Genomic DNA, 25,003 nt, shown 5'->3' on the forward strand with positions numbered 1-25,003 from the left:
CGCAGGAGTCATCTTAACACCAGAGTTCCAAAGTGTCAATACTCTCCCACTTCTTCTAAGTCCAACTTTTGTTTCCATAGCATCTCACAGTACAACTGAATTGCTAGATAAAATTAATATATAGCTCATCTCATTTTCCACAGCGACTATCATGTTTCCAATGACCACCAGGTAGATCACAGGGAACATTCCTTCACAATTGTTCCCTCCAGATGCTCCTCAGTGCCTTTGAAAATGGAAATTCCACCCAGTTACTGTGGTTTGTAAAGTTCCCCAACTGAGGATACCTCCAAATCTGTTGGCGAAGGAACCAGGTTTAAGGCAGACCTTTCCATGGATTTGTCTGATCCAGCTCTGCCTGGGTCTCTTTACCTAATGCAGATGTGTTGGGGCTACACCTCCAAAACTGAAGTTCTGGGAAGGCACCAAGTTGGGGAAGGCTGAATGAGTCCCAGTAAAGACATTGAAATTTAGCACCGTTGGTCCAAGAGTTATGCAGTGACAGAGAATATACATGACTCTTTCTTGTTTTCTTTCGCTTCCGTTCTGCGAAACCGTCTCCTCCTCCTCCTCCTCCTCTCTTCCACCATCAACGAGAAAACATTTTATCTCATTCGTCTATGTAGCCAATTCAAACTCGCAAGCACTGTGACAAAGTCGGGGCAAAATCAAGCAATTTACATTCCTACAGCAACATAAAACGGCTTGCCTGAGAGGGCAGGAAGGCCGTAGGGGGATTCGGAGAGAGCTGCGCTTTGGTCCCAGCGCCGGCGCCGAAACACGAAATGAGCCGCTGGGGGAGGAAACCTCCGCACCAAGGAAGCAGGAAGAACTGGGGACACCTCGCTCGCTTCCGTAAACACCGCTCAGCCCCGCCCCTAGCAGGGAGAGAACATTCGTACCCAGGGAAGGGGAGCAGACCCACCTCATGGGAAGGTGGGAGTTGCCTCTCTTTTTGGAAAGGTATTGCCCAGCCGGCTTCGATCTACCAGAGGTAAACCTTGTCGCTTCACTCTCTGAGCGTTACTTCCCTTGCCTGTCCACGTTGGTAAGATACGGAATGAGATGCTCCCCCCTCTCTCCACAGAGAAGTGGGAGCGACTAGGCAGCTGCTAATAGACAGCCAAGGACTATGTATAACCAAACGGGGGAGGCGGATGGAGAGTTAAAGTCCGAGTGAGAACAGCTGAGGAGCAGCCCAAGCGAAAACGGGGGGAACGGGGGATTCCTCTGCTTGGAAGAGTCTCTTGCGGTGAGTGGATCTTGATTCGCCCTCTTCTTCTTCCTCTCAAGAAAGAAGCGCTCCGCATCTTCCCCAACCCCGAGATCCCTACCGACGAATCTTGGATTGCCCGGGGAGCCTCTGAGGCTCGCCTGCACTCGGGAGAAGGCGGGCGGGGGGGGTCATTCTGGCTGGATCCTGACATGAAGTGAAGCCCCTGTTTGACTCTGCAGTTCTGATTTGCAAACGATGGTTAATGGCTTAGCGTGTTGTCGAGTTCAGCCCATGTTGGCTTATTTAGCCGACTGGTTAAACAACGCAGGGCAGGGGGGGTCTCGGTCTCAAGGCGACTCCTCTCGCCTCTCAACCACAAAGCGCGTTTTTGCAGTGCGGCCAAGCTGAGCGGGGGAGGCTAGCAGTAATTCCCTCTTGGGGGGCGGGATCCGACGTTGGCAACCCTAATCATGTTGTCCTTGTGGAAACACTTTTTAACGACCCTCCCTCACCATAACTTCTCGGGTGCAGTTAAAGATCCGGCGGCGTTTATAGAAAGAATCCGTGGCCGAGATCGCGCAGAGAAGGAGCGGAGAGAAGCCATCTGGTGTTTGAAAGCTTTCCTTGGAAACGCTGGCTTTGCTTGGACCGGAGGGTGCCAGGACGCTCGCGCCTCTGGGCCGGTGCCAAAAATACAGCTGCGGGGAGGGGATCAGTCGAACCGAGGAGGAAGAGGAGGAGCTGTTTTCGCCGTCAAGGAGGGGCGGCGGGTTACTCATTAGCTGTTGTAAATCTTGTCGAGCGGTGGAGGATTAGAGGAATACAGCAGCTTTCATCTTGATTGCTAGTACAGCCTCCTACTCTACCCATTACATTTCGGGTTAAGGAAATAAAGCCTAAGGTGGGAGCACCCGAAAAATCCGGATGACCACTGCATAGGAGCCAAGGGCAAGAGTTCTGTATATATGCGTTGCCATCTATTTTATTATTTTTTTGAATCGATTTCCTTACAACCACAATTGAAAATTAAAAAGCAAAACTTCCATCTAGTGGTTGTCTAGATTTCTGCAGCTTAGATCCGGTAGCACAAGTTCCAGATGTTTACAAACATTCTTGCACTTAAATCATCATTATCATCTTCATTAACAATGTTGGGTGTTTTTTTTTCTAATTTGACCAGTAGCAGAAAGTTGCTTAAAATATTAAATGTTTCTAAAAGCGTTTTAAAAACAATTTAATAATAAAGTTAAATTAATAGCACAGGAAAAGGGCAGGTGTTGGCTCTTTTAAATGAAATAAAAATTCTGATTTCTTACGATTTTTACATGGGATCCACATGAAATCACTGTCAAATCATAAGTTATGTTTATTAGCACAGAATGCACCATAACAATCACAGATCTCACCATTTCTGTTTCTGCACAGATTCTCATGATTTTTACATGAGATCATGTGAAACCACCATCAAATCACAGAATGCATTTGCCAGCATGCAATGAGGCTTCTCAGTCATAGATCCTTTTGATCCCACTGTGGTATTAAAACAAGGATTTGAAGCATGGCTCTTCCTGATTTCATATAACCTACATAAAATCTACATAAAATCATCAAGAAGTAAATTATGTCTGTCAGTTCAGTACAGTTTAACAATCATGGATCAGACCATTTTTGGCTCCAACATGGCAGAAAAATAGGATTTGAGGCAAAGATCATCTTGATTTTGCATGATTCTTAAGTGGGATTCACATGAAATCATTCTAAAGTCATAGAACACCTTTGTCAGTATGTAGTGAGCTACCACAATAACAGATCCAATCATTTTTAGCCCTATGATGGTATGTGCACTTGGATTCAAGGCATGGATCTGCATGATTATTTACATCCGATCCAGCTGAAATCATTGCCAAAACACTGATCATTGCTTTCTGCATAAAACCAAACATCAAAATCACAGATCTGAGTATCCGCAGCAACACCATAATGCAACAAACTTGTATTTGAAACAAAAATCCTGATGAATATTTTTGATCTTTACACACAATTTGTCTGAAACATCAAGTAATAAATCACATCTTCTAAATGGGCAACAAAACAAAAGAAAAACTGGTAATTTTTGGTTCCATTGTGTTGCAAAACCAAAGGAACTTTTTTATTTAAGTTGTACCTGATGATAACTCAGCCACAGAATTCAAAGCAGAGAAAATTAATCTGAAAGTAAACACAGAGGATACAGATCATCCAGGATGGAGATGATGGATGGATTGATGGATTCTGTGAGCAGATGCCAAAATCTAAGGGAAATGCATAAAAATAGTAATAATAACAGGTATAAGAAAAAAAAATCCTACAAATTCTCAGAAATGATAGCACCTGCACTGTGATCTGGGAAAGGAGAATTATGTTTCAATAACAGAAGAATGAAGGAGAGAAGAATGACTCACTTTGAAGGAATGGCAGAGTGGACCTGTAAGTCCAGGGGCATTTGTAGTAGGAGGAAAATTACACTGTAACACTTCATTGCAGGTGAATCAGAGGTGGAAACAGTGAATTGCAATCCACTGTTCAATACCAGGAAAGAAAATTCCATGCAGAAAACTTGCATGAAGTAAACCTGCAATAAATATGGACTCAGGGATTAAATGAATAATATTTTCTTGGGGGTAGGGGAGAGATTCTGCATTTTGAAGAGTTCTGTAAATTCCACAAGCCTTTGTCTCTCATATCTTCATCTTATTACAGGTAGTCCTCATTTAGTGACCACAATTGTGACCAGCAACTTGGTTGTTAAGTGAAGTGGTCACCAAGTGAAACTGCAACTATTTAAGAACTTATTTCAGCTTCCTTTGCTCTACAGACCTGCAAAGGTTGTAAATATGAGGATTGGTCACATAATTACCTTTTCATCACCGTTATAACTGCGAATGGTTGCTAAACAAGGACTATGTGTAAAGGACTGTATTTTAACTGAGGTACACTTCCTCTCTTCCCTTTGGGGAATTCATTTTAGTTTTGAAAGAGTAACTTAAATGAAGAAAGCAATATTCTGGAGGGAGGGAAGTTCAAACATTCTCTCTTCCAGAGCTGCTACTTCATAAAGTATGATTTGCCCTTTTAAATGGAAGAATATGTGTAAAATGCAGATGGAGGGGGGAGGAGAGAGTCCAGTTACAGATTTTCCAGGTCATGTTTGTAGCTGTCTTAAAGAAAACACTAAGACAGCTGAAGCTTGGTACAAATGCAAGGGTTGGCTAGAACAATAGGTTGAAAGGTCATTAAAGCACCCATAACACTTGGTAAAAATTATGTAATGGAATCTAAACTATTAGATAATGCTAGAGTCTATGCAGAACATACCTAAATACTCTGCAAGTATTTAGACAGATCTCTGGAGAGTTGTCTGCCCCTTTCCCAGTAGCATGGAGGGAGAGAAAGAAGAAAAGTCTGTCTTCTCCAAAGATTCAATTTAGCCCACAGCAGGAGGGAAAAAGGGGTCGCCTGCTCCTGGATTAATGCTGACGTTACACATAAAAACTAAATGGTCTGAGTCTGATTTACAGACATCACTAGTGTTATCAAATTAGGGTATATGGGCAATAACCGCCCAGAGTCCCTCTTTGGGGGAGATGGGCAGTAGCAAAATTTGAAAAATAAACAAACAAATAAATAGCTTCTCAAAAAACAGATCTACTCAACTGAAACACCACTGATGAAATCAAACTGATTTCTCCCCTGTTGCAACATTACCTGTTTTGCTTCTAACAAAAGAATTCATAGGGGAAAAAAACTGTTTCCCATTTGTAAGTTTTCAGAGAAGTTAATTCTGAAGATATTTGAAATAATAATTGCACTTAATTATCCACAGCCCTACAATTAATACAAGACAGAAATAATTCAGTAACTTTTCCTATTCATCTTCCATTCATTCATTTGGAGATCAACATTGGAGGTGATTATTGCAATCCCTTTGAATGGGGGTTGCTGTGTTTCTGATATAAAAACAAAAAGATGTGCTTGTGATACCTGCTAATCCCCCCACCCCCACAAACATGTAAATTTTCCCACTGAAGCTGAAGCCATATAGAGTTTCAAGAGCCACGTTGCCTTATTTATCTGTATCTGTATGTTCTGGAATCCTTTTGCCTTCATGAAAAGAGAATCAGGACACACAATCCAAGAATTTCTAGGTGAAGTTTTGTCCTGTCATTGATGCACTGATTGTCTTGTGTGCAAGAAGCACTGATTGTCTTGTGTGCAAGAAGAAAGGTTGCACATTCCTTAAATGATTGATTCCTACCATGAGAAACTACTGTAAAGTGAACCACTTTTCTGTTTTCATTTTCTGCTTGTCCAAAGAAGTATTTATTCTCCAGCCTTGCCTTACCCTGGTGTCCTGTAGATGGGTTAGATTTCATCTCATGTAATTCCTTGTCAGCAAGGGCGATGCTGGCTAGGAATTATTAGAAGCACCAACCTGGGGAAAAATTAAACATTTTCTTTCCCAAGGAAGTAAATGCAAGCTGCCACTGCTGGATCTTCTACATTTCTGAGGGGAGTTATGCAACTGATACCTTGTATGACTTCCCATAATCCCATTGGCTTTACACTAGAATTTTGGTCAGTGCATGCATGAGTCAAGGTTATGGAGTCCTTGGTGCTCTCTGAGCCTTGTTGTTTTCTTGCAGACGTTTCATTGCCAGACTAGGCAACATCTTCAGTGCGAAGAGGGAGTGGGCCTGAGAGCAAGGTCCACTCCCCCTTCGCACTGAAGATGTTGCCTAGTCTGGCAATGAAACGTCTGCAGGAAAACAACAAGGCTCAGAGAGCACCAAGGACTCCACAGTGCAACCCTGAGCTACAAATATTTGAGTCAAAGTTATGTTTGTCCCTGCCACTGTAGGGGTATTTACAGGTGGTTTAGGAGTAAAATGAAATTTTCAAAAGATCACTCCATCAGCTTAAGCAGTTGATGTACTCATGCTCATGGAGATATTCGTGCAGGAATAAATATTGCTGAAAAATTAGTATTGATGAAATTGTAGGTGTTTTCACAACTATGTACAGTAAATGTTGGAAGTGATGGGGTTGAAGAGTCTAAACTGTCATGCAAATTCCATCTCTGGCTTGCTTCTTCTACCCCAAATAGGCACAATGCTTATATCGATAATATGCTCTACAGTTATATTTGTTTTGCTCATTAATCTCTTCTTCTTTTCTGCGTCTCAATCTCTAGATCTGCTACGCACTATTTAAATGATCTTCAGTATACATATTGAAAGCATAACTGCCAATGAATTGCATCAAATCCCATACTGGGAGCAACTCTTGAGCAGGTAAGGACTAACCAGGATAGGCAATCTAAAACTAGTGCAGTAAACATGGTAAGCAGGGTGTTATAGGTCACATGTATACGTGTATTTCTATTTTTAAGTAAGCTTCTTTTAAGTATTTAAATACCATCTAAAATTTTCTAATGCTGTGTAGTTAGTGATGCTTATTTTCCAACCAGAAAAATAGAATGACAATAAGGCCTTGAAGTTCTATTTTAGGTTCTGATTTATTTGTCTTATGTAGCTGTTCTTAGGACAGATAGGCTGGAACTACCATGTGCTTTTCAGGTTGAGCAAGTGAAGTATGTAGAGCTTTCATATTTACTTTTATTTATTGCCTTCTGCTGTAAGGTTATTTGTAGTAGCTTTCCAGCTCCCTAAGATAGCATAAAATGTGCAGACTGCAACTTTATCCACTCCAGAATCCTGCCCAGTCCAGTGGTGCATGGACTCTATCAGTCTATTTCTGGTTGGTCCCATGTATATAGTTGCATACCTACTGACTGTCATTAATTTTCTGAGATCACCATGTTTTTCATGTGGTCCTGCAGCAAAACATTACCCCAGAAAAATCTTGGGCCCCAAATATCTGAAAGTCAGAAACTTTGTACAAACAACTTCATGACATTCTTCCCAGTCTCCTAATGATCTGATTATTGTTTTTTTCCCCCCTGCAGTTGGTTCTTTTCAGCATGCTCATTTGATGATTGTTTTATCAGTGGAGGCATTTGTCTTCCTCATGTTGCTGTAAACACGATCTTTTAACAGTCAGTTAAGGGCAGACTCATTTGATAAGTAAAAATGGTAAATTAACAGCATTAGCCAAATGTCTCCTATTTGCAATTGAAACCTTAGGAGTTTATTATTTGCTTAAGCAGAGGAAGCAGGAAGAGTTGTGAATGAGTCTGACTAACTTTAGTAAATTTCTGATGCACGCAGCTTGAGGGACAAATTAAAAATATTTTTCCTGATGCTTTGTTTACATATTCTGGGTAAGCAAGTGGCAAGAAGTATTTGCAACTGGTATCCTTGCTTACTTCTGAATAAGCATACAAGGAAAATCAGTATTTGGACATATGGATGATAATAATAATAATCAGACAGAAATAATCATATCCTTGTTTCTGCTTATACTGGTAGGTGGTATTTGGTCATCAGTGCATCCCATCCAGTTCTGATATCGGTATGCACAAACATCAGTTTTCTTTAACATGTGCATTTTTAAATTGCAACTTTCTGTAGCAATTTTATATATGATCATTTTCCTAAAACCTTTCCCAGAAAAAATGGAAAAGTGTACACTTTGATTATTACTACATCACATATAAAGTCAGAAAGAAGGTCCATTTGTAAAATGTCAGTATGGTAAAAACTGAGGACCAGAATGTACTCAAAAAGGAAGCCTATTCCTGTTAGCTACTTTAAAAAGACCACAGATGGGAATCGAAGGAAAGAAACAATGAAGTTGGAATGGAAGTAACCCAGATTTCTTTCTGCAGTCGTCATTCTCGGTGCAAACGAGGAACAGTCTTTTTTAATTGCCTGGCTCAGTGACTAATGTTCTTGCATACTCTGTGCAATATGAGATCAAGACACAAAATTCTAAAGTATGTAGTTGAATCATTATTATGTCAGTTCTGTTCACTGGGTCTATCATTCATAAGTTGGGTAAATTGTGCCTAGACTGTATAGCTTCAAACTGTGGTTTCATTCATACATCAAGCTAAACCATGATGTAGCTTGTTTGGTTTTGGCTTAGTGAGCTGCATAAACTCAGCCATTGTCACTGATAAACCATAATCTAGCTTGTTCGTCAAATACAGACCGAAGAGTTTGTATTTGCTGCTTTTGAGACAAGGCCTTTGTTTCACCTTGTCCGATCAGCTTTCCTGTAACTGCCCAAGAATAAAATGAGGTTTTTAGGGTCTTCGTTACTGTGAACGTCAAGGTTTCTTTATAGCTGCAACAAGGAACTTCACTTGCAGATCAAGAGTGGGCAACTACTACACTGCTGCTGTAAAGTACCTTGCATGTTTGAGGACAAAGAGATTTTTGGGTGACCTCAAATGGAACCATTAAAACAAACAACAGCTGTGTTGTGACTTACACTTTTGATATTAAAAAGTTCTGAAATAAAAGATGCCTGTTACATGTGATGATGTTTTGGTCCATCGTTTTCCCAAAATGCTACCCTCCTGGTAAGAAAACCTTTGATTTCAATAATTCCTTGCCTATATGATAACGCATATTGAGGACACCAAGTTAGGATAGCTGTTTTTACTCTATTCGCTCCTTGTGTTTACATGTTAAGTTTATACCTGAGAAGAGAAATGGAGGCCAGCATACTATACTCTCCTTCACCATTTGTGGAGGTGATCCTTGAGGTACCCAAAGAGGGTACCTTCCCTACAATTAATTGGCAGTTATGATTCAGAAGATTCCTATGGAACTGAGGGACAGCTGGCAAATGTTCATGTTGTAAACAAGAGGTTCATGCTTGTCTGAAGTACATTGTGTTGACTCATAGCCAAAGCAGTTTAGTAATTGTACTGTGACTATGTAAGTTCCATCTGGAGTTTTAAACTGGATGATATCATGTTTATTTCCTGTCCTGCACACGTGCCTAGAGATAGTTGGTGGGATTTTTAAGTTATCTGACTGACACTGGAAATGGTTGCTTTTCCTTGGCACAGGAAGTATTTCATTGCATTAAATCATGAGAATTATTAATGGTTCACTACAAGAGATGTTATATGTTAGTAATGGCTTCTCAGATTGTGGGTTTTCCATATTATTTATTTAGCATAATAATGGATAAAGTATATGGACTGGGAAATGTCTGGTTTAATTCTCTTAGCACACTGACCTCAGTTGGTGATGGGTTTCATATTCATTAAATTGGCACACTATTTAATTCGCTAGTCAAATATTCTAAGTTGATCAGTTGGATGACTGCCAGTTATTTAACTGTGGTTAAATGTTATTGAATATTCCAAGAAATCAAAGTGATCACTTCTCCTTTTGTTGCAGCATCTTTTTATTAACAAGAATAGAGTAAGGATCATTTGTCTCAGAAAATGGAGTGACACTTCTGTTAGCCTGATTCTAATAGTAGCTGCTGGAATCTGTATCCAAGGAGGAGCCTCCTTGTACACTGGCTGTGTTGTTTGAAATTCCAGTGAAAAATGGAACTTCTTCAGTTGTGGAGAGGTTAGTTAACAAAATCCTGAGTGCTCTGGTAAGGAAGAGCATCTCAGTCTCCATGGAATCCAGTGGTCCATAAGATGCTGTCCTAAATTCTATGGGATTATAGCCTTAAAAAATTGTTTTTTATTTTTTAACAATGGACATCAAGTGCCCACTCTAGGTTTTATCTTTTGTGTTAGAATATGAACCTGTGTTATACAATTGCTGTAAAGACTGATAAAATGATGCATGTGGAGAACCCTTTGAAGTATTGGCTAAATTCTAAGTGTTAAATTAAATAACCTCTGTCTTTTAATTTTCAAGAGGACTGCATCTACCTCTAGACAATTGTGATAACTCCATTCTGTGCTTGCTTACACAGGTTAGTATACAGTTTTGACTAACGTTCAGTGATTTACTTGTATTAGACCACATTTTCCATAATCATCAACTAGGCCAGTGGCCACACCTGGGGGTCACTAGGGCTGGGAGTGGCTGTAATAAGAATTAAACATATTTGGGCAAGCATGGAGAATTGAATCATATAAAGAATTGTTGTTTTCAAACCACAGAATCTGAGATTATGAATAAAGTGTTCCAGGTTCCATGTCTAATTTTATTCTTTTTCCTAAGGTCTCAGCACTATCTGGTACATTGTCATAGCCAGTTTGTTACAAAATCCAAAGATGTTTAGTAATGTTATTGCCTGATTCAGTTTGAAATGTACAATAAAATAAGTTGTATTTAAGATGGCAATACTTGTGTATCAGATTTATCCAAAGGCAAGATGACCCCATCCCCCAGAGGAAGCTCAGAGAAAAAAATCTCATCTGCCTCACATATGCTCAGTGAATCTAGGAATATCCTTCCATTTTAAAGGTAGATTATTTGGAATAAACATTAGTCTTCCTTTCAAGTAAATTCAGTATTAATGCTCTCCAGTGATAACAGTTGAAGTCTCTCTTGTACCAGTATCAAACAGATTTAAGTAAACTCCTTTTTAAATATTTGTTTGGCAGGTTCTGTATACTGGATCCACAGAAGTGATCCAAAATGCCTTTCAGTGATGAGCAGAGCAGTGACTGTGATTCTTCAAGATCCTCAGAAAGTGCAATTTCTTCATCAAGTGACTCTGAATACTCAAGGCAGAGTTTTACCAGTGATTCTTCAAGCAAGCCCAGTTCCCCAGCCTGTAAGCAAGAAGCATACTGGGATATGTTCCTTTGAATTGCCAAAAGGGTCTGTGATACTTAACTTCAAATTGGGTATTCAGGTCCTCCATTTTGAGGGGGACAGTGGTAGACTATTGTCTTCTGGCCTAATTTGGACACTTGTAGGATTCGTGTCAAAGGAGGCTAACGAAGGGTCTCTGACACTTCTGGATTGTGTCCTCAGAACACTCAAATAACGTAATTCCCCAAATTGTGCAAAATTCAAGTGTTTTCCTGTGGGAGTTGAGTCTCTCAGCATTTCAGAAGATTTCAGTTACCTTGCATGAAATCATACAAAATCTTGTGGGTGAAAGAGACTGCCAGAATGTTAAAATTGTAGCAGGTATAAGGGACGCGGTGGCGCTGCGGGTTAAACCGCTGAGCTGCCGATCGGAAGGTCGGCGGTTCGAAACCGCGCGGCGGGGTGAGCTCCCGTTGCTCGTCCCAGCTCCTGCACACCAAGCAGTTCGAAAACATGCAAATGTGAGTAGATTAATTGGTACCGCTTCGGCGGGAAGGTAACGGCGTTCCGTGAGTCATGCCGGCCACATGACCACGGACGGGTCCTTAGGGACAACGCCGGCTCCAAGGCTTAGAAACGGAGATGAGCACCGCCCCCTAGAGTCGGACACGACTGGACTTTACGTCAAGGGAAACCTTTACCTTTACCTTTATACCTATGCCATTGCACAGTGGCATCAGAGATTATTGTTAACCTCTGGCCAATATGGTGGTGAACAGATGGCTAGAGGCCTGGAGCAGCTGGCAACACAGATCTGGATTCTAGCAGTTGCCCATGTATTGATGCTGGGCATTGGTAGAGATCACGAAGAACTTCCCTGAAGAGCAGTTTATGATTGCCATTAAAATGTCTTACCTTACCCATCTGCAGAGAAATGCCAGCGATATCCTTGGATACATTTTGAAATTTTGCCAAAAAAGTATAAAATAGCAAAATAGCCTGAGTTGCGCTCTGCCTGAACTGAGTGATCATCTTAAAACACGTCCACAATATTCTGTAACATATAGGTGTACTGCAAATGCAGTTCAGTGCAAAAACATTTCACAGTGCAAAAAACTATTTTTGATAGGATGTGTGTTTTCTCATTTTATTTCACCTCTGCTTAGTGTTTATTCATTTATTTTATTAATACCCTTCTGTATTGGGTTCCCATAATAAAATATCTTGCAGTGGAGTATGTGGGGGGAAATAAGAAAATAGAAAAATTGTTATAACCATAGAAGCAAATAGCATGTCAATAAATTGAAAGCATTCAGTTTCATACAGATATATTGAGATACATATTTTAAAGAGATTTTATTAATTGGCTCCCATGGGCAAGCAATTTCTGATGTCCAGAGATTTGAGTTGGCCTTTCCATTAGACAGAATGAGGCAACTCTGGATAAAGTTCTGTGTGCAGTGTAAAGCACCTTGGACCAATGATGTTAATCTGCCTCCTTCAAGTAAAGTTACCATTCCTGTTCTATTTTTGCTGTTAAAGTAAACCACAAATGCCAGTTTGATTAGCTTTTGTATAGAGCAGTGTTTCTCAACCGTGGCGGATTTAAGATGTGTGGACTTCAACTCCCAGAATTCCCCAGCCAGCATTGAGAATTGGCAGTTGAAGGCCACACATCTTAAACCTGCCAAGGTTGAGAAACACTGGGGTCAAGTTGAAAGGAGGAAGTCTCTGGGGCAGCACATATTAACCAGGGCTTGCTGAATAAGGAACAGTTGGCTGATTTCATACGTAAATCATGGCTTGAGCCCACAGACCAGAACAAAGCACAGTATGACTTAGTATGGTATGTGAACCCAGCTGCGGGATGGTGGGGGGACTCAATTAATTTGTCCTGAACTTTCTAAGCTAGCATGTTGCCTTAGGAATAGACACTGCCATCCTGTTACAGGAAGAGTGACAGGGGCACTTTTTGAATCATATTTCAGATAGCAACATATCCTGAGTAAATCTTGCTTGGAATTTGGAAAAGAAAAGTACATATTTTGTGAAAAGACAAGTTCTAAGTAAACCTCTAAACGAAGAACCCATTCAAAAATGTAAAGTATTGATCTGTTTTCACATCAAGTCAATGTGGCATGCAATTTATTTCTTGATTCCAGCAACAAGCCCTCCCAAAATGGTTACATTTGATGAAATGATGGCAGTGGCAAGGAATTTGTCAAACCTGACTCTCGCTCATGAAATTGCTGTAAATGAGAATTTCCATTTGGAACGCATAGAGCACCCGCAGAACAGGTAGGCTCGGGTTGTAAAAATGATGGGAAAAAGAGAGCCAGCTCTGAAACAAATCAACAAGCATTTACATATGGTTTGCACAGTTTCAGGGGTCCTTTCAGATGTTCTTTTGGTGCAGAATGTGTACTCAACAAGCTAAGCAAGTATGTTTTCAGTTTAAGCTTGTGATTCAATCTCACAAGTCCATGAGACTTAAACATTGCTACTCAGAGGAGAACCCGAGTGTGCAGAGTTAATTCCTGTTAATACTGGCTGAGATTACCCATCACACAGCTTTAATCATGGCTTCTATAACTGTAATGGCTCATTTCACAAACAAATTGACCCATGAACCTTGGTTTATAAGCCACCGTGGTTAGGATCTTTCAATAATGAAATGATAGGTTCTTTCCTCTAGGCAGGAACTTGATTTGACTTCTGTAACAGTTTTAACACTTTTCTTTCTTTGAATGCATATGCTGCCCTCTCTTTCCACCTCACTCCCAATAGCTTGCCTGGAAGGATTAAACAAATTGTACATCAAGCATTCTGGGATCGCTTGGAAGAAGATTTGAATGAAGATCCTCCTGAGTATGAGCATGCAATCAAACTGTTTGAGGAAATTAAAGAGGTGGGTTTTTGCTCCTGTTCTCTCAAGCTAAGTTTGTTGTTGTCTTGTTGATAGCGGCCACATAACAGGTCCAGTACAATGGCATTCTGTAAATCAAAGTTGTAGATGTGAAGTGTGCAGCCTCTCATGCTGTCCATAGCCTGACTACTCCTCAGATGTCCTGGCCATGATGGTTGGGGGAGTGGAGAAATTGAGGTTGAGCACACCTGGGATGCCACCAGGCTGGGGAAGGCTGCTGGAAAGTTTTATAATTAGACTAAAAGTGTCATGAGTACTGATGGCGAACAAGAGGGGGCCTCTATCCAGGGGGGAAAACGCATGCGTAGTACTGAGGAATTAAGCAGCCATTCAAAGAGACACAGATCAGACCTGCCTTAACTTTTGGGGTTTATCTGTCTGGATTTTTCCCACACTTCTTCAGTTTGTTAGGATTCTGTTCTTGTTGTTAGGGTTTTGGGGTGGGGGCAGTGGAGGTGGTTGTCTGTGTGTGCCTTTGAGTCAGTTTTTGACTCCTGGCAACTCCCTGGACAAGTCCTTACGGTTTTCTTGGCAAGATTTTAGAAGTGGTTGGCCATTGCCTGCTTCCTAGGGCTGAGAGAGAGTGACTGGTCCAAGGTCACCCAGCTTGCCTTGTGCATAAGGAGGGACTAGAACTCAGAGTCTCCTGGTTTCTAGCCTGGGGCCTTAACCACTATACCAGACTGGCTCTCTAGCTGCTAGTAGTACTCATATGTATTAATTTTTCATTATATTTTGCTCTTCCTCCAGGCAGTTCAAAATTGCCTTCATGGTTTTCCCTGACTGGGATAGATTAGGCTGAAAAAAAGCAAACTGAACCAAAACCACTTTTTTAGCTTTGTGGCCACTTAGTTTCTCCAACGAGACTCTCAAGTGAGACAATGTAGATATAGAACAGCATGTACCTGTTTGCATCTAGGTATGGCATTCAAATCATTTGAATTGAAACGTTTATAGAGAGTGACCTCAGGTGGCAAGGTGGGCAGGACTCATAATAGCCCTTGATGAGGGAATTTAGGCATGAGCAACATAAAGCCACAGTTGCTGAAATTCCTTCTAACTTATAACATTGATTGGTTCTCTGTGTGTGTCTTTGACCACAGGAAACACACATTGCTATTATGGGCCATTAACTACAGTTTAGTTGCCTTGTGATTTTAATCTTGCAGATCCTTCTTTCTTTCCTGAACCCGGGGGCTAACAGGATGCGCAACCAAATTTGTGAAGTCCTTGACACGGACCTCATAAGGCAGCAGGCTGAGCACAATGCAGTTGATATCCAGGGTCTTGCAAACTATGTCATTAGCACCATGGGAAAGCTGTGTGCTCCAGTAAGGGATAATGATATCAACCAGTTAAAAGCCACTGGGAATATTGTAGCATTGCTGAGGTTGGTATGTGATTTGCTTTTTAACACTAGGTGGTGGGTAAAAGAATGATCTCAATCAGTCTTCCCCAAACATGGCTTCTTCCAGGTGTCCTACGCCATTTAGAATTCCCAGGTAACATGCCTGTTGGAGTCCTCCCATCCCATCCTTTGTCTTTTACTGTTAAGGATAGTCAGACATAAGTAATACCCACCATTGACTAAACCATTGCTGGCTGAGGAATTCTGGGAATTGAAGTCCACACATCTCAAAGCTGCTGAGGTTGAGAAACACTGGAATAAAACATTCCATGTACAATCACCATCTTGAATCTCACTTTAAACTATGAATTCGGCCTATTTTTTTTTCAGTTTTCTGCTCTTTCCCTATCCCCTGCCTTTTGTAAAAGCAAGCATGCACTTCCATGCCACTTCCATGCTCATAAAAGGAGCACCCTATTATTATATTTTCTTAAGGTTCAACACAGCTCTCACTTTTTTTTAATTAATCCCAATGGATGTATTTATTCCATCTTGGAGGGAATATGCTTTTTAAAGCCAGTTGCTTAAGAGCACAAGGTGTGACTCCTGCACTACCAGTTTTCCATAGGCAACTGGTTAAGCCAAACAGGACTGCTATTTGATTTAGGTTATCATTTCTTGTTATCTTCCTGTTTGCAGTAGCTATAGGTTATATAAAGACATAACTACAGGAAGATTACAAAACAGCTCAGATTCTGCCAAGTAACTTTACAGTGTCATGCCATATCTTTGAATCTTCAAGGCTGTTATAGTTTCTTGTGAAAAGTAAACTCTTAGGAAATTATCATAAGGGTGTGTATCATGTTCACACTGTGAGAATGACTAACAGTATACAAGTACAGTGTTTGAACATACTTCAGATTTGTTATTTCCTTATTCTTTCAGACAAATATTCCATGTTCTGGATCTCATGACAATGGATATGGTTAATTTTACCATTCAGAGCCTTAGACCTCACCTTCAGCGCAACTTGGTAGACTATGAGAGATCAAAATTCCAAGATATACTTGAAGAAACTCCAAGTATGTTCTTTGCTTACATAAAAGGGAATAGTCAATGAAGTGGCAACAAAGGCAATTGTATGAGATCTGAAGCAGTTGAGCAAAGAACTGCTACAGATTGTGGGGGAGTATCCTTCTAAAACTTTTTGAGTCCTATTGGTAAAACAACCTTGATTTGCAAAAGGGCTTGGGCTTACATGTTTTCCTGTCTGGGAGGCTTACTCAGCTTTTGAAAAGACCCTCAAGCACTGCTTGAAAGTTATACATCCTGTCTGATCAAAGCAGTTAATGAAGGGGTCCGGTATTCTGAATGCAGGTTGTGCTGACTGTAAAGAATGCTGAGCCCCATCATATTATTTTACTGTGTCCCATCGTATCATTAGGGGAGGTGCCTGATGCTGCTTCCTTCACCTTCTGTTGCATGTAAAGCCTTTGTTAGAAGCATAGGAAGCTTCCCATGCAGACAGAATGTTCATACGTTCTTAAGAAGCAAATGGAAATGCACAGACTCTTGATGTAACATTTAAGAAGACTGATTATGAACTGGTTCATGTATCGTGCTATGTCATGGTTTGTTAAAGATTATTAATGAAAGTATAACTGGCTGGATTGCTTGATTCATCATATTCATCACTATTACAGCAGAAATGAAATTTTAGTTTGTAAATCCAGAAAGCAATCATTCTTCCATGGCCTTTGTTTAGAAAATAACTGCTTGGATAGATGACGAGTGAATTAGGTTAAGTCCCCTACCATGCATTTCAAATGTATCATAAAAGTTTCTTGATTTGCTTAAGAGTGCAAATTGTAATTGTTAAAGTAAAACAGGAGGCTTTGTCAGAAGTTTCTCAAGGGCATAATCTCTGTCCTTGGTTATTTTTTTTAAATATGTCTTTTTTGTTTATAAGATTGGCTTCTAATGGCTGAAACTGTGTGTGTGTGTGTATAATACGTTATTTTTGGCAGTTTCCCATTAAAAGAGAGAAGAGAGACCTGATCCTCCTTCCAGACAAGGATCCTGCCTTCCCACACTATACTGCACTGTGATCATGTCATGCTTATGAGCAGAATTTGTGCTGGTAGTGCACACAACTTGAAATGGCCAGTTTCTTCTTCTACCATGGATGTTTCCTACATTGTGTGCTCATGTATGATCATAATGTCATTTTGTCATGTTGTGACCTTAGTCAATTTTTAAAAACTTTCTCTAGTTTTCAACACTGACCTCTTTTATTTCCTTTTGGTGATTTGGTCCTGGAGTTATACCCCTCCATAGCTTATTTACTGAACTGGGTACATGCCGTTGTAAAACAGACAGTACAGGCCTGGTCTCTCTTATCTCTCTTGTCTCCAAATGTTCAGATGCCCTGGACTTGACAACTGAATGGATAAGGGAATCAATACAAGATGAATTATCTTCCATTTCCTGTGAAATGTCATCATCTCTTGGTGCTAATGGGATCTCGAAACCAAACCTTAGTCCTACAGTGGTGTTAACAAACAGCTACCTGAAACTGTTACAGTGGGATTACCAGAAAAAAGCAATCCCAGAGGTAATTTGCTTCCTATATCAGGACTTCTAAAACGTTTGTTCTCCTTTTTCCTGTAGTGGATAGTGGATATACATAGCGGATAGCAATTTATTCTTAAATCATGATTGGCTTAACCATGATTTATGGAATAAAGCACAACACACTAATCCAAAAACAAACAATTCATGTTATAGATTAGCATGTTGCATGAATCTAGGCCAGTAAACTGTTTAATAGTTATTACCATCTATAGTGTCACAGGTAGGATTTTTCCAGGAACAAACTTGCAACTACCTCATTCAAGCCCATTAATAATGAGATCTGGTATCTTGACAGCTATATATTTCATTGCATTATAACTTCATGCCTTGTATTTGATGTGATTAGTTACTAATGGAGCCCCTGACTCTGTGGTAAACTACTTATTTACTTCTGTAGAAATTAATCAGAACACCTAACTCTGCAGACCTCATCAGATGTGATAATAGTCATAATTTCAATAGTTTTAGGAGACTTGTCAAAGTCATGGCAGTTCAGGATATCTATAACTGCTAGTCTTAATGTCTGTTTAGTATCTGCAGGCTCTCAAAATTTTACTATCTTAAATAGCAATTATTGGGGAGCAACAGCAAAAGAGGAGTAGTACCCTTCTATCCACATTTGAGAGCTTCCTGAATGAGCCTGACTGGTTAACGTTTGACATGGAAAGCTGGAATAGATGAGCCTTGGGCTTTAACCAGTACTTATGTAGGTTCTATTTGCTGTTAGAGATTTAAGTAAACAGAATTTAATTTTAATTTAAATATTTATAAAGAAATGTTTATAAAGAATGGAGCATAGACATTTTGCATTTATATTACCAGCACTTTTGAATATAATGAAAATCCTGGTGGTAGTTACATTTCTCAGGAGACATTTTTATCCTGAAAAAGTTAGAGTCCTTATAAAGATGTATGTTGATGTTAAATGTGGTCAGTTGTTTGATGATTGCCCATAAATGTTACACTGTTCCAATTGTTTCAGACACTAATGACAGATGAAGCTCGCCTTCAAGAGTTATCCAAGAAATTGAATCAGATGAAGATTGTAGCAAGTATTTCTCTCATAACAAGCAACTTGGTCCCTGTAGTTATTGAGGGTATTCCAGACTTTCTTGAGAAACAAAAAAAGATTTCTTTCGTTTTGCTTGAAGGAATGCATAAGGAGTAAGTAAACACATGAATTACTGAATAATAATAATTTTTAAAAAGTCAAAAGCATTATGTGACAGCATTTTGTATTCCAACTGTTTTCTTTCTAATTTCCTCCCCTATTTCTTGCAGGACTTTTGATTTAAAAGAAGCTCTTAACACAATAGGTATTCAGACATGTAGTACAATAAATGAATCACTCACAGAGAGAGGCTTTCAACCATTAAATAAGGAAATTCAAGCAAATTTGATGGGTCAGCTCTGCAACATTGTTGAGGAAGACAATGCTGTTATCACCTTAATTGGTTAGTGATAAATTACTTAATTGACAAATTTCTTTAATATGAAATGTATTTTTAAATGTAGCTGTGACTCCTTCCAGGCATTCTCTTACCTACTTTTGAATTTATCTTTTTTTTTTAAAAAAAGGTGTCCCCTTGATCCCATTGTGAAGATTGGGCCATCTACTTCTTAGCTTCAATAGTACATTGCTGATTTTAGATTATCAGTTGCATGAAGAAGTCCAGAAATCCTAGCTTAACTAAACGATGACCCAGTTTTAGCCATATTGTTGTTTGAACATTGTTGTTTGCGCAGGTTCCGGAGGGCGGCTGGCTCTGTCTCTCATATTTAAAACCTGCATGGACCTCCCTCACCAGCTTACAATGGTTTGTGCAGAAGGCTCTTCCCATGCAATTGACCATAGAGTTTGTGACTGTGTTTTAACTGTTGAATAAACTACAGCTGAGAGGGTTCATTGCATGTTTTACAAATCACAGAGTTAAGTTTGCTAAACAAATTACTCTAAACCAAGCAAACAACATTATGACTTGTTATGATATGTGAATTTTGGCAGAGAGAGCTGTAACTGGAGACAGGGAGACTTTGCTCAGGCATTCAGAACAGGAATTGGGAATCTATGGCTTCTAAGGTATTACCAAACTGTAACTCTCAGTATTGTATCCGCTGAACATGTTGGCTGGAGATACTGGAAGTTCATTTCTGGAAGAATGTAGTGGCAAACTACTTCCATATTTTTAATGAGAAAATTATTTGGATGTCTATGTAAGATTAAGAGATCAACAGATTTTACCTTTAGTAGTGCAAATCCCAGTGCAGGAAGTATATCTGCATATACATGCCAGGCTTAAAATGTCTTTTATACAAAACTTTTTGACGGTTTCTTTACAAATAGAGAACAAGTTGAAATCTAAAGTTTTAAAGAAAGTTGTAAACCAGCCATGATCTCTTCAAATCAAAGTAATCCTAAAGCAACTGTAATTCCCTTCTCCCTTTCACATGGAGAGGCAGTGCTGGTAGGCATGAACGTTTAAGCCAGGAGAGCATGTGTGCCAATTGTACCCTTACCTGATGCAGGAAGACTTAGCAACAATACTTCATGCTCTTATTGCCACCTGTATGGACTCCTGCAGTGTGCTTTACATGGGGTTACCCACAAATGAGCCTCGTGTGGTGCAGAGTGGTAGGTGGCAGCATTGCAACCCAAACTCTCCCCACGACCCGAGTTTGATCCCAGCGGAAGCTGGATTCTCTGGGTAGCCGGCTCAGGTCGACTCAGCCTTCCATCCTTCCGAGGTTGGTAAAATGAGTACCCAGCTTGCTGGGGAAGATGACGACTGGGGAGGGCAATGGCAAACCAACCCGCTATAGCCTGCCAAGAAAATGTCGCGAAAGCACCCCCCCCAAAGGGTCAGACATGACTCGGTGCTTGCATAGGGGACCTTTCACCTTTCACCCACAAATTACAGTTAGTCCATAATGATGTGGCCTGTGTCTTGGTTCTCAGGGTTGGGAGCATGTTACACGTGTGTTGCAGCACCTGCACTGGTAACCATTTCAATTCGGTGTGCAACATAATGTGCTGGTGTTTACCCATAATGCCCTTCATGGTATGGCAGCTGGATACCGACAGGACTGCCTCTTCCAAGCAGATTTGGCCCAGCCTGTTAGATCACATAGGGGTTCTTGTCCCACATTTCTGGAATGTCCAGGGAGTTGAAGCTAGAAGGAAGGCGCCTAGAGTCATGTATACAGTGAGATGGGTGGTGTATAAATCTAATAAATAAATGAACAAACAGGGCACTTTTGTTCGTAACAGCGCTAATAATATTGAATGGGCTCCCCTATGAGATCAGACTGGCCCCCTCCCTGATAGCTTTTAGGAAGTTATTAAAAATAGAGCTTTTTCAAAGAGTGTTTCAGCAACATCAGCTGCACCTCTTCATATTTTTTCCTACTTTGGCTTTTGCTTTGTTTTTTGCAATTTTGATTTAATCTGGTTGTTTTTACTGTGACATGGTAACCATCAAGGCTCACAAGGTTGCAGCAGGCTGCAAAAGCCCATTTTTAATAAATAAATGTGTAGGTAGACCTGTCTGCATTGTAGACTTCTCTGAAGGAAAAAACCTTAATTGTGTAGCTTTCCAATGCATTTTGCAGTCTACGTGCCAAATCTTTTGTGGATTAGATGTCAACATCTAATGCATGAGTATCAATCAGGGTGCCATCTGTATAGCCATACTGCCTTTTTTTGATGTGTGGATACATTGCAGTTAATCAACATGTCAGTTGGTCAGTTTTCATTCATAGTGGGAAGTTAATGCTGTCCTGAGTAATGCCAGGATGTCTAATTGTGTGTGTTTTCCTTTACAGATAAACGAATTCATGCATATATGAAAAGCTTGCTTGCTTCTCCATGCTTTCAGAAATCTATGCCTACTGTTCCTGGAGGTCTTGGTGTGATTCAGAAAGAGATAGAGACTATTGGATCACAGTATGCCAGCACTGTTAACCTTAATAAACAGGTTTATGGACCATTCTATGCAAGTATCTTGCGAAAACTTCTGTTCAGTGAGACAGAAACAAACAAAGCAGAACTTGCACCTTCTACCAACTGAAATACATCCAGCTTCTGTTTTGTTCCCTCCTTTTCACAATATTTATATTGTGATTTGCATTCTTCTTCTGAATACTCATAGCTTGCAGTGGTGACTGTTAATGGGAGACAGAGAGAATTGTATCTATATTATACAGATTATATTCAAATGAACAAAAGTTCCCTCCAAATTAAAGCAGTTACTAAATTTTAAAAGTATAACTTTTGAAAGGATTAATTCTGTTTGTAACAATGAATTATAACACATTGCACTTATTTACTGTAAATGTTTTTTTCCTACAGAAGTATTTCAGATGTGTATGATAAATGCCCACAGTAATATACATCTTTTAAATGTTTAATATGCTTATGCTAATGACTATGGTGCAATAATGTAAAAATGTGTAATTCAGATTTAATCTGAAATAATTGTTAGGGCATTAGCCCTCTGTCTTTACTCCAAATGGATTGCTCAAGAAAGCCCCCCCCCCCCATTTCTCTCTTCTCTCAAGCGAAACGGTGGGGAAGAACATGTGTCCAATTTGTCCCAGACTGTTTCCTGTTTTTAGCCCTTACTGTATGCAGTCTTCTTAATAGTCCAGTGCCAGTTGCTTAGAATTTAGCCTTGGATGTCTCCTGGAGGAATAGTTCCTTTTTTTTTTTAAGGGAAGTCATGATTATTTTAACTCAGTTGCTTAACAACTTGCTGAATTATATACAAGCTATATTTATTATTTTCTCAAACTTACTGAAGGGCTAAAACACATTGAGCATATAATCCTACCTTGACTACCAGAATGAATCAGAATTTCAAAATAGAAAGTTTCTGCTTTAAGAAGAATATGGTATTAAGCAGCAAATGCTGAACTTGTTAAGTGGAACAACTTTTGCAGATTTATGTCACTAAGTAGTTCCAGTTGATATTTTATTTGCTTTTGTATAAAAATGAATTGTCATCACTTTGGATATAATATGCAGCCTTCTTACCATATGATGCTTCTGAAGTGACTGTCATAAAGACTTTCAAGAAGGACCTCAATGTTTAAAAGAACTGCAGATACATTTGTATGTCTGTTTTTATTTGTACAGAAATAGAACTGCGTACATCAGCCTTCATCAACCTGATGTCAAGGAATTTTGAGAGTTGGAATCCCTACAATATCAAGGAGATGTTGGATTGGGGAAGGCTGATATTCCTTTTGTAAAAAATCTCTATTGAATATATATATATATGGCTTGGCTATTTTAGAAGAGAACAATTTCCTTTTTCATACATGTGTCAATTCCATATGGGATTGAACAAAAGGGTAACCTTTTGTGATAAATGCTTGTTTGGCAATCCAGAGGTGCTTGTGACAGCCAACTTCAGCTTTACAAAGCAATTTTCTTAAACGGCACTGTTTTTTTCAATGTCTTTTAGGCGATCTCCTTGTTCCAGTCTTCCCTTGCTCTTAATATTTTGTTTTTTTAGTTTTCCAAGTAAAAGGAAAAGTATTCCACCTCATTTTTCTAAATAAATTTTAGCTTTTTTGGGAAGAGAGAGTGAGAGATGATCGTGGTAGCCATCAAAATATTATGTGTATGGCTAAAGGAAGTATGTATTGAGCCACAATATTTTTTGATACTAGTGACTTGTATCAAGAAGTGAATATGTGAATATCCAATATACGGTGAATAAAGTGTGGCCCTCTGATGCTGTACTATGACTTTCAGCATCCTACACGTTGGTCATACTAGCTAAGGCTGTTAAGAACTGTAGCTCAACAAATGGAGGACTACACTTTACTAACGCATGCCATATACTGACAAAGCAATTATCTAATTCTTAACCTTGAAATTTAAAAAGTGTAAAATATTTTGGACCTATATATGACTTGATAAGGTTGTGAAGTTAACATCTATTAAAAAAAACCCTTACTGCAATCATGTTCTGTTCTTAAGCACCCTACATTATGCAGGGAGATCAAGTGGGGAATGTATGTCTCCACAAATTGTTAATTTACCTGGAGGATTAGATCCAGATCACATTTGTTTAACCTGGATACCATTGAAAACAATGGAACAAGTTAAGCAGAACAAGTCCCATTTATTTCAGTGGGTACTAATTGCAATGAAGAGTATGAATCCAACCTATATTTATTGTACAATGTTCATGCAGAAGATATTGTGTGATTTTTATAAATGACTTGAAAAGGGCATTTTATATAGCATGGCATGTCTATTCAACAGTCTTTGAACATCTCACAACTAATTTTCATAACCTCTTTGATGTTCAGAATGCTCAGTTAAGTAAATTTGTTCCTCTTGCATGTTACCTACTGAACTAATATTATTGAAGTATATTTACTTCATTTGGCTAAAGTGAGATATTGTACGTAATTGGTTTGTTAAGTGGTTTTTGTCTTATTATATGTATTCATTAAATTTGGTTTGATTTGAAAAAATGTGTGTGGAGATTATCTCTCATTTTAAAGTACTAATACAAAAACATGAAGACAGAAGTACAGATGGTTGCTAGACCTACACTGATTCTTGGAAGTTTTTAATGGATAGTCTAACTACGGGTAACAGAGCAATCTTTAGTGGCGAGGGGGGAGCGGGGAGGGAACAAGTGAAGTAGCAATAAAAGTATGCTGTATCAGAGCCACTAAAATAAGATCTACTGTTTCAATCAGCACCTGGAACATGTCAAGATGCATTGATGATGCTTATCACATGGCAGCTGGCATAATCAGTTCACATAAATAATAGCATATTCCAGATTAGGCTATTTGCTTAATTATGCAAAGCCCAGCTGCCTATTTCAAGCTAAACCTCTTGTTTTGTTTTGTTTTGGCTCACCTGATACCATCAGACAAACTGTCTACATAATACACTCAACCAGATCAGTTAAAGACTTGGCTATAAAGGACACAAAGGGGGACTTGGACTGCAGAGATTCAGATTCAGTTGCAGCCGTTCAGTTATGGAAGCTTGATGGGTGACTTGAGCCAGTCACTCTCAGTCAGACCTATTTCACAAGGTTATTACTGAGGAGGGAAATGGAAGATGGAGTAGTATATAAGCTGTTCTAAGATCCTGGAGAAAAAGCAAAATACAAATCTTACAAGTAAAAAATAAACTTGAAGTTACCACACTGAGACCAAAA

General features: G+C 39.5%; 1 protein-coding gene across 4 annotated transcripts; it reads left to right on the forward strand.

Annotated features, from left to right (window-relative positions):
* The first annotated feature begins 1,114 nt into the window (after positions 1–1,114).
* On the forward strand, positions 1,115–24,299 carry TCP11L2 (t-complex 11 like 2). 4 transcript variants are annotated; one of them, XM_063309113.1, is made up of 13 exons: positions 1,129–1,252; positions 5,079–5,110; positions 6,447–6,546; positions 10,054–10,111; positions 10,749–10,921; positions 13,065–13,200; positions 13,690–13,810; positions 14,998–15,218; positions 16,122–16,258; positions 17,600–17,790; positions 18,793–18,974; positions 19,092–19,264; positions 21,633–24,299. In XM_063309113.1, the coding sequence occupies exons 5-13, from the start codon at positions 10,783–10,785 to the stop codon at positions 21,875–21,877; spliced, it is 1,545 nt and encodes a 514-aa protein (XP_063165183.1). In that variant the 5' UTR covers positions 1,129–1,252; positions 5,079–5,110; positions 6,447–6,546; positions 10,054–10,111; positions 10,749–10,782; the 3' UTR covers positions 21,878–24,299. The 4 variants fall into 4 exon arrangements, with proteins under 4 accessions (XP_063165184.1, XP_063165183.1, XP_063165186.1 ...); XM_063309114.1 differs by lacking the exon at positions 5,079–5,110 and having other exon boundaries at positions 1,115–1,252; XM_063309116.1 differs by lacking the exon at positions 10,054–10,111.
* The last annotated feature ends 704 nt before the right edge of the window (positions 24,300–25,003 follow it).

This window comes from Candoia aspera, chromosome 7, assembly GCF_035149785.1.
Source record: "Candoia aspera isolate rCanAsp1 chromosome 7, rCanAsp1.hap2, whole genome shotgun sequence".
Classification (NCBI taxonomy): domain Eukaryota; kingdom Metazoa; phylum Chordata; class Lepidosauria; order Squamata; family Boidae; genus Candoia; species Candoia aspera.

Coding starts and splice junctions, on each gene's coding strand:
- TCP11L2 (XM_063309114.1), top strand. CDS start 10,783: ATGCCTTTCAGTGATGAGCAGAGCAGTGACTGTGATTCTTCAAGATCC. Junction 10,922..13,064: donor CAAGCCCAGTTCCCCAGCCT/GTAAGCAAGAAG, acceptor TCTTGATTCCAG/CAACAAGCCCTCCCAAAATG. Junction 13,201..13,689: donor ATAGAGCACCCGCAGAACAG/GTAGGCTCGGGT, acceptor CACTCCCAATAG/CTTGCCTGGAAGGATTAAAC.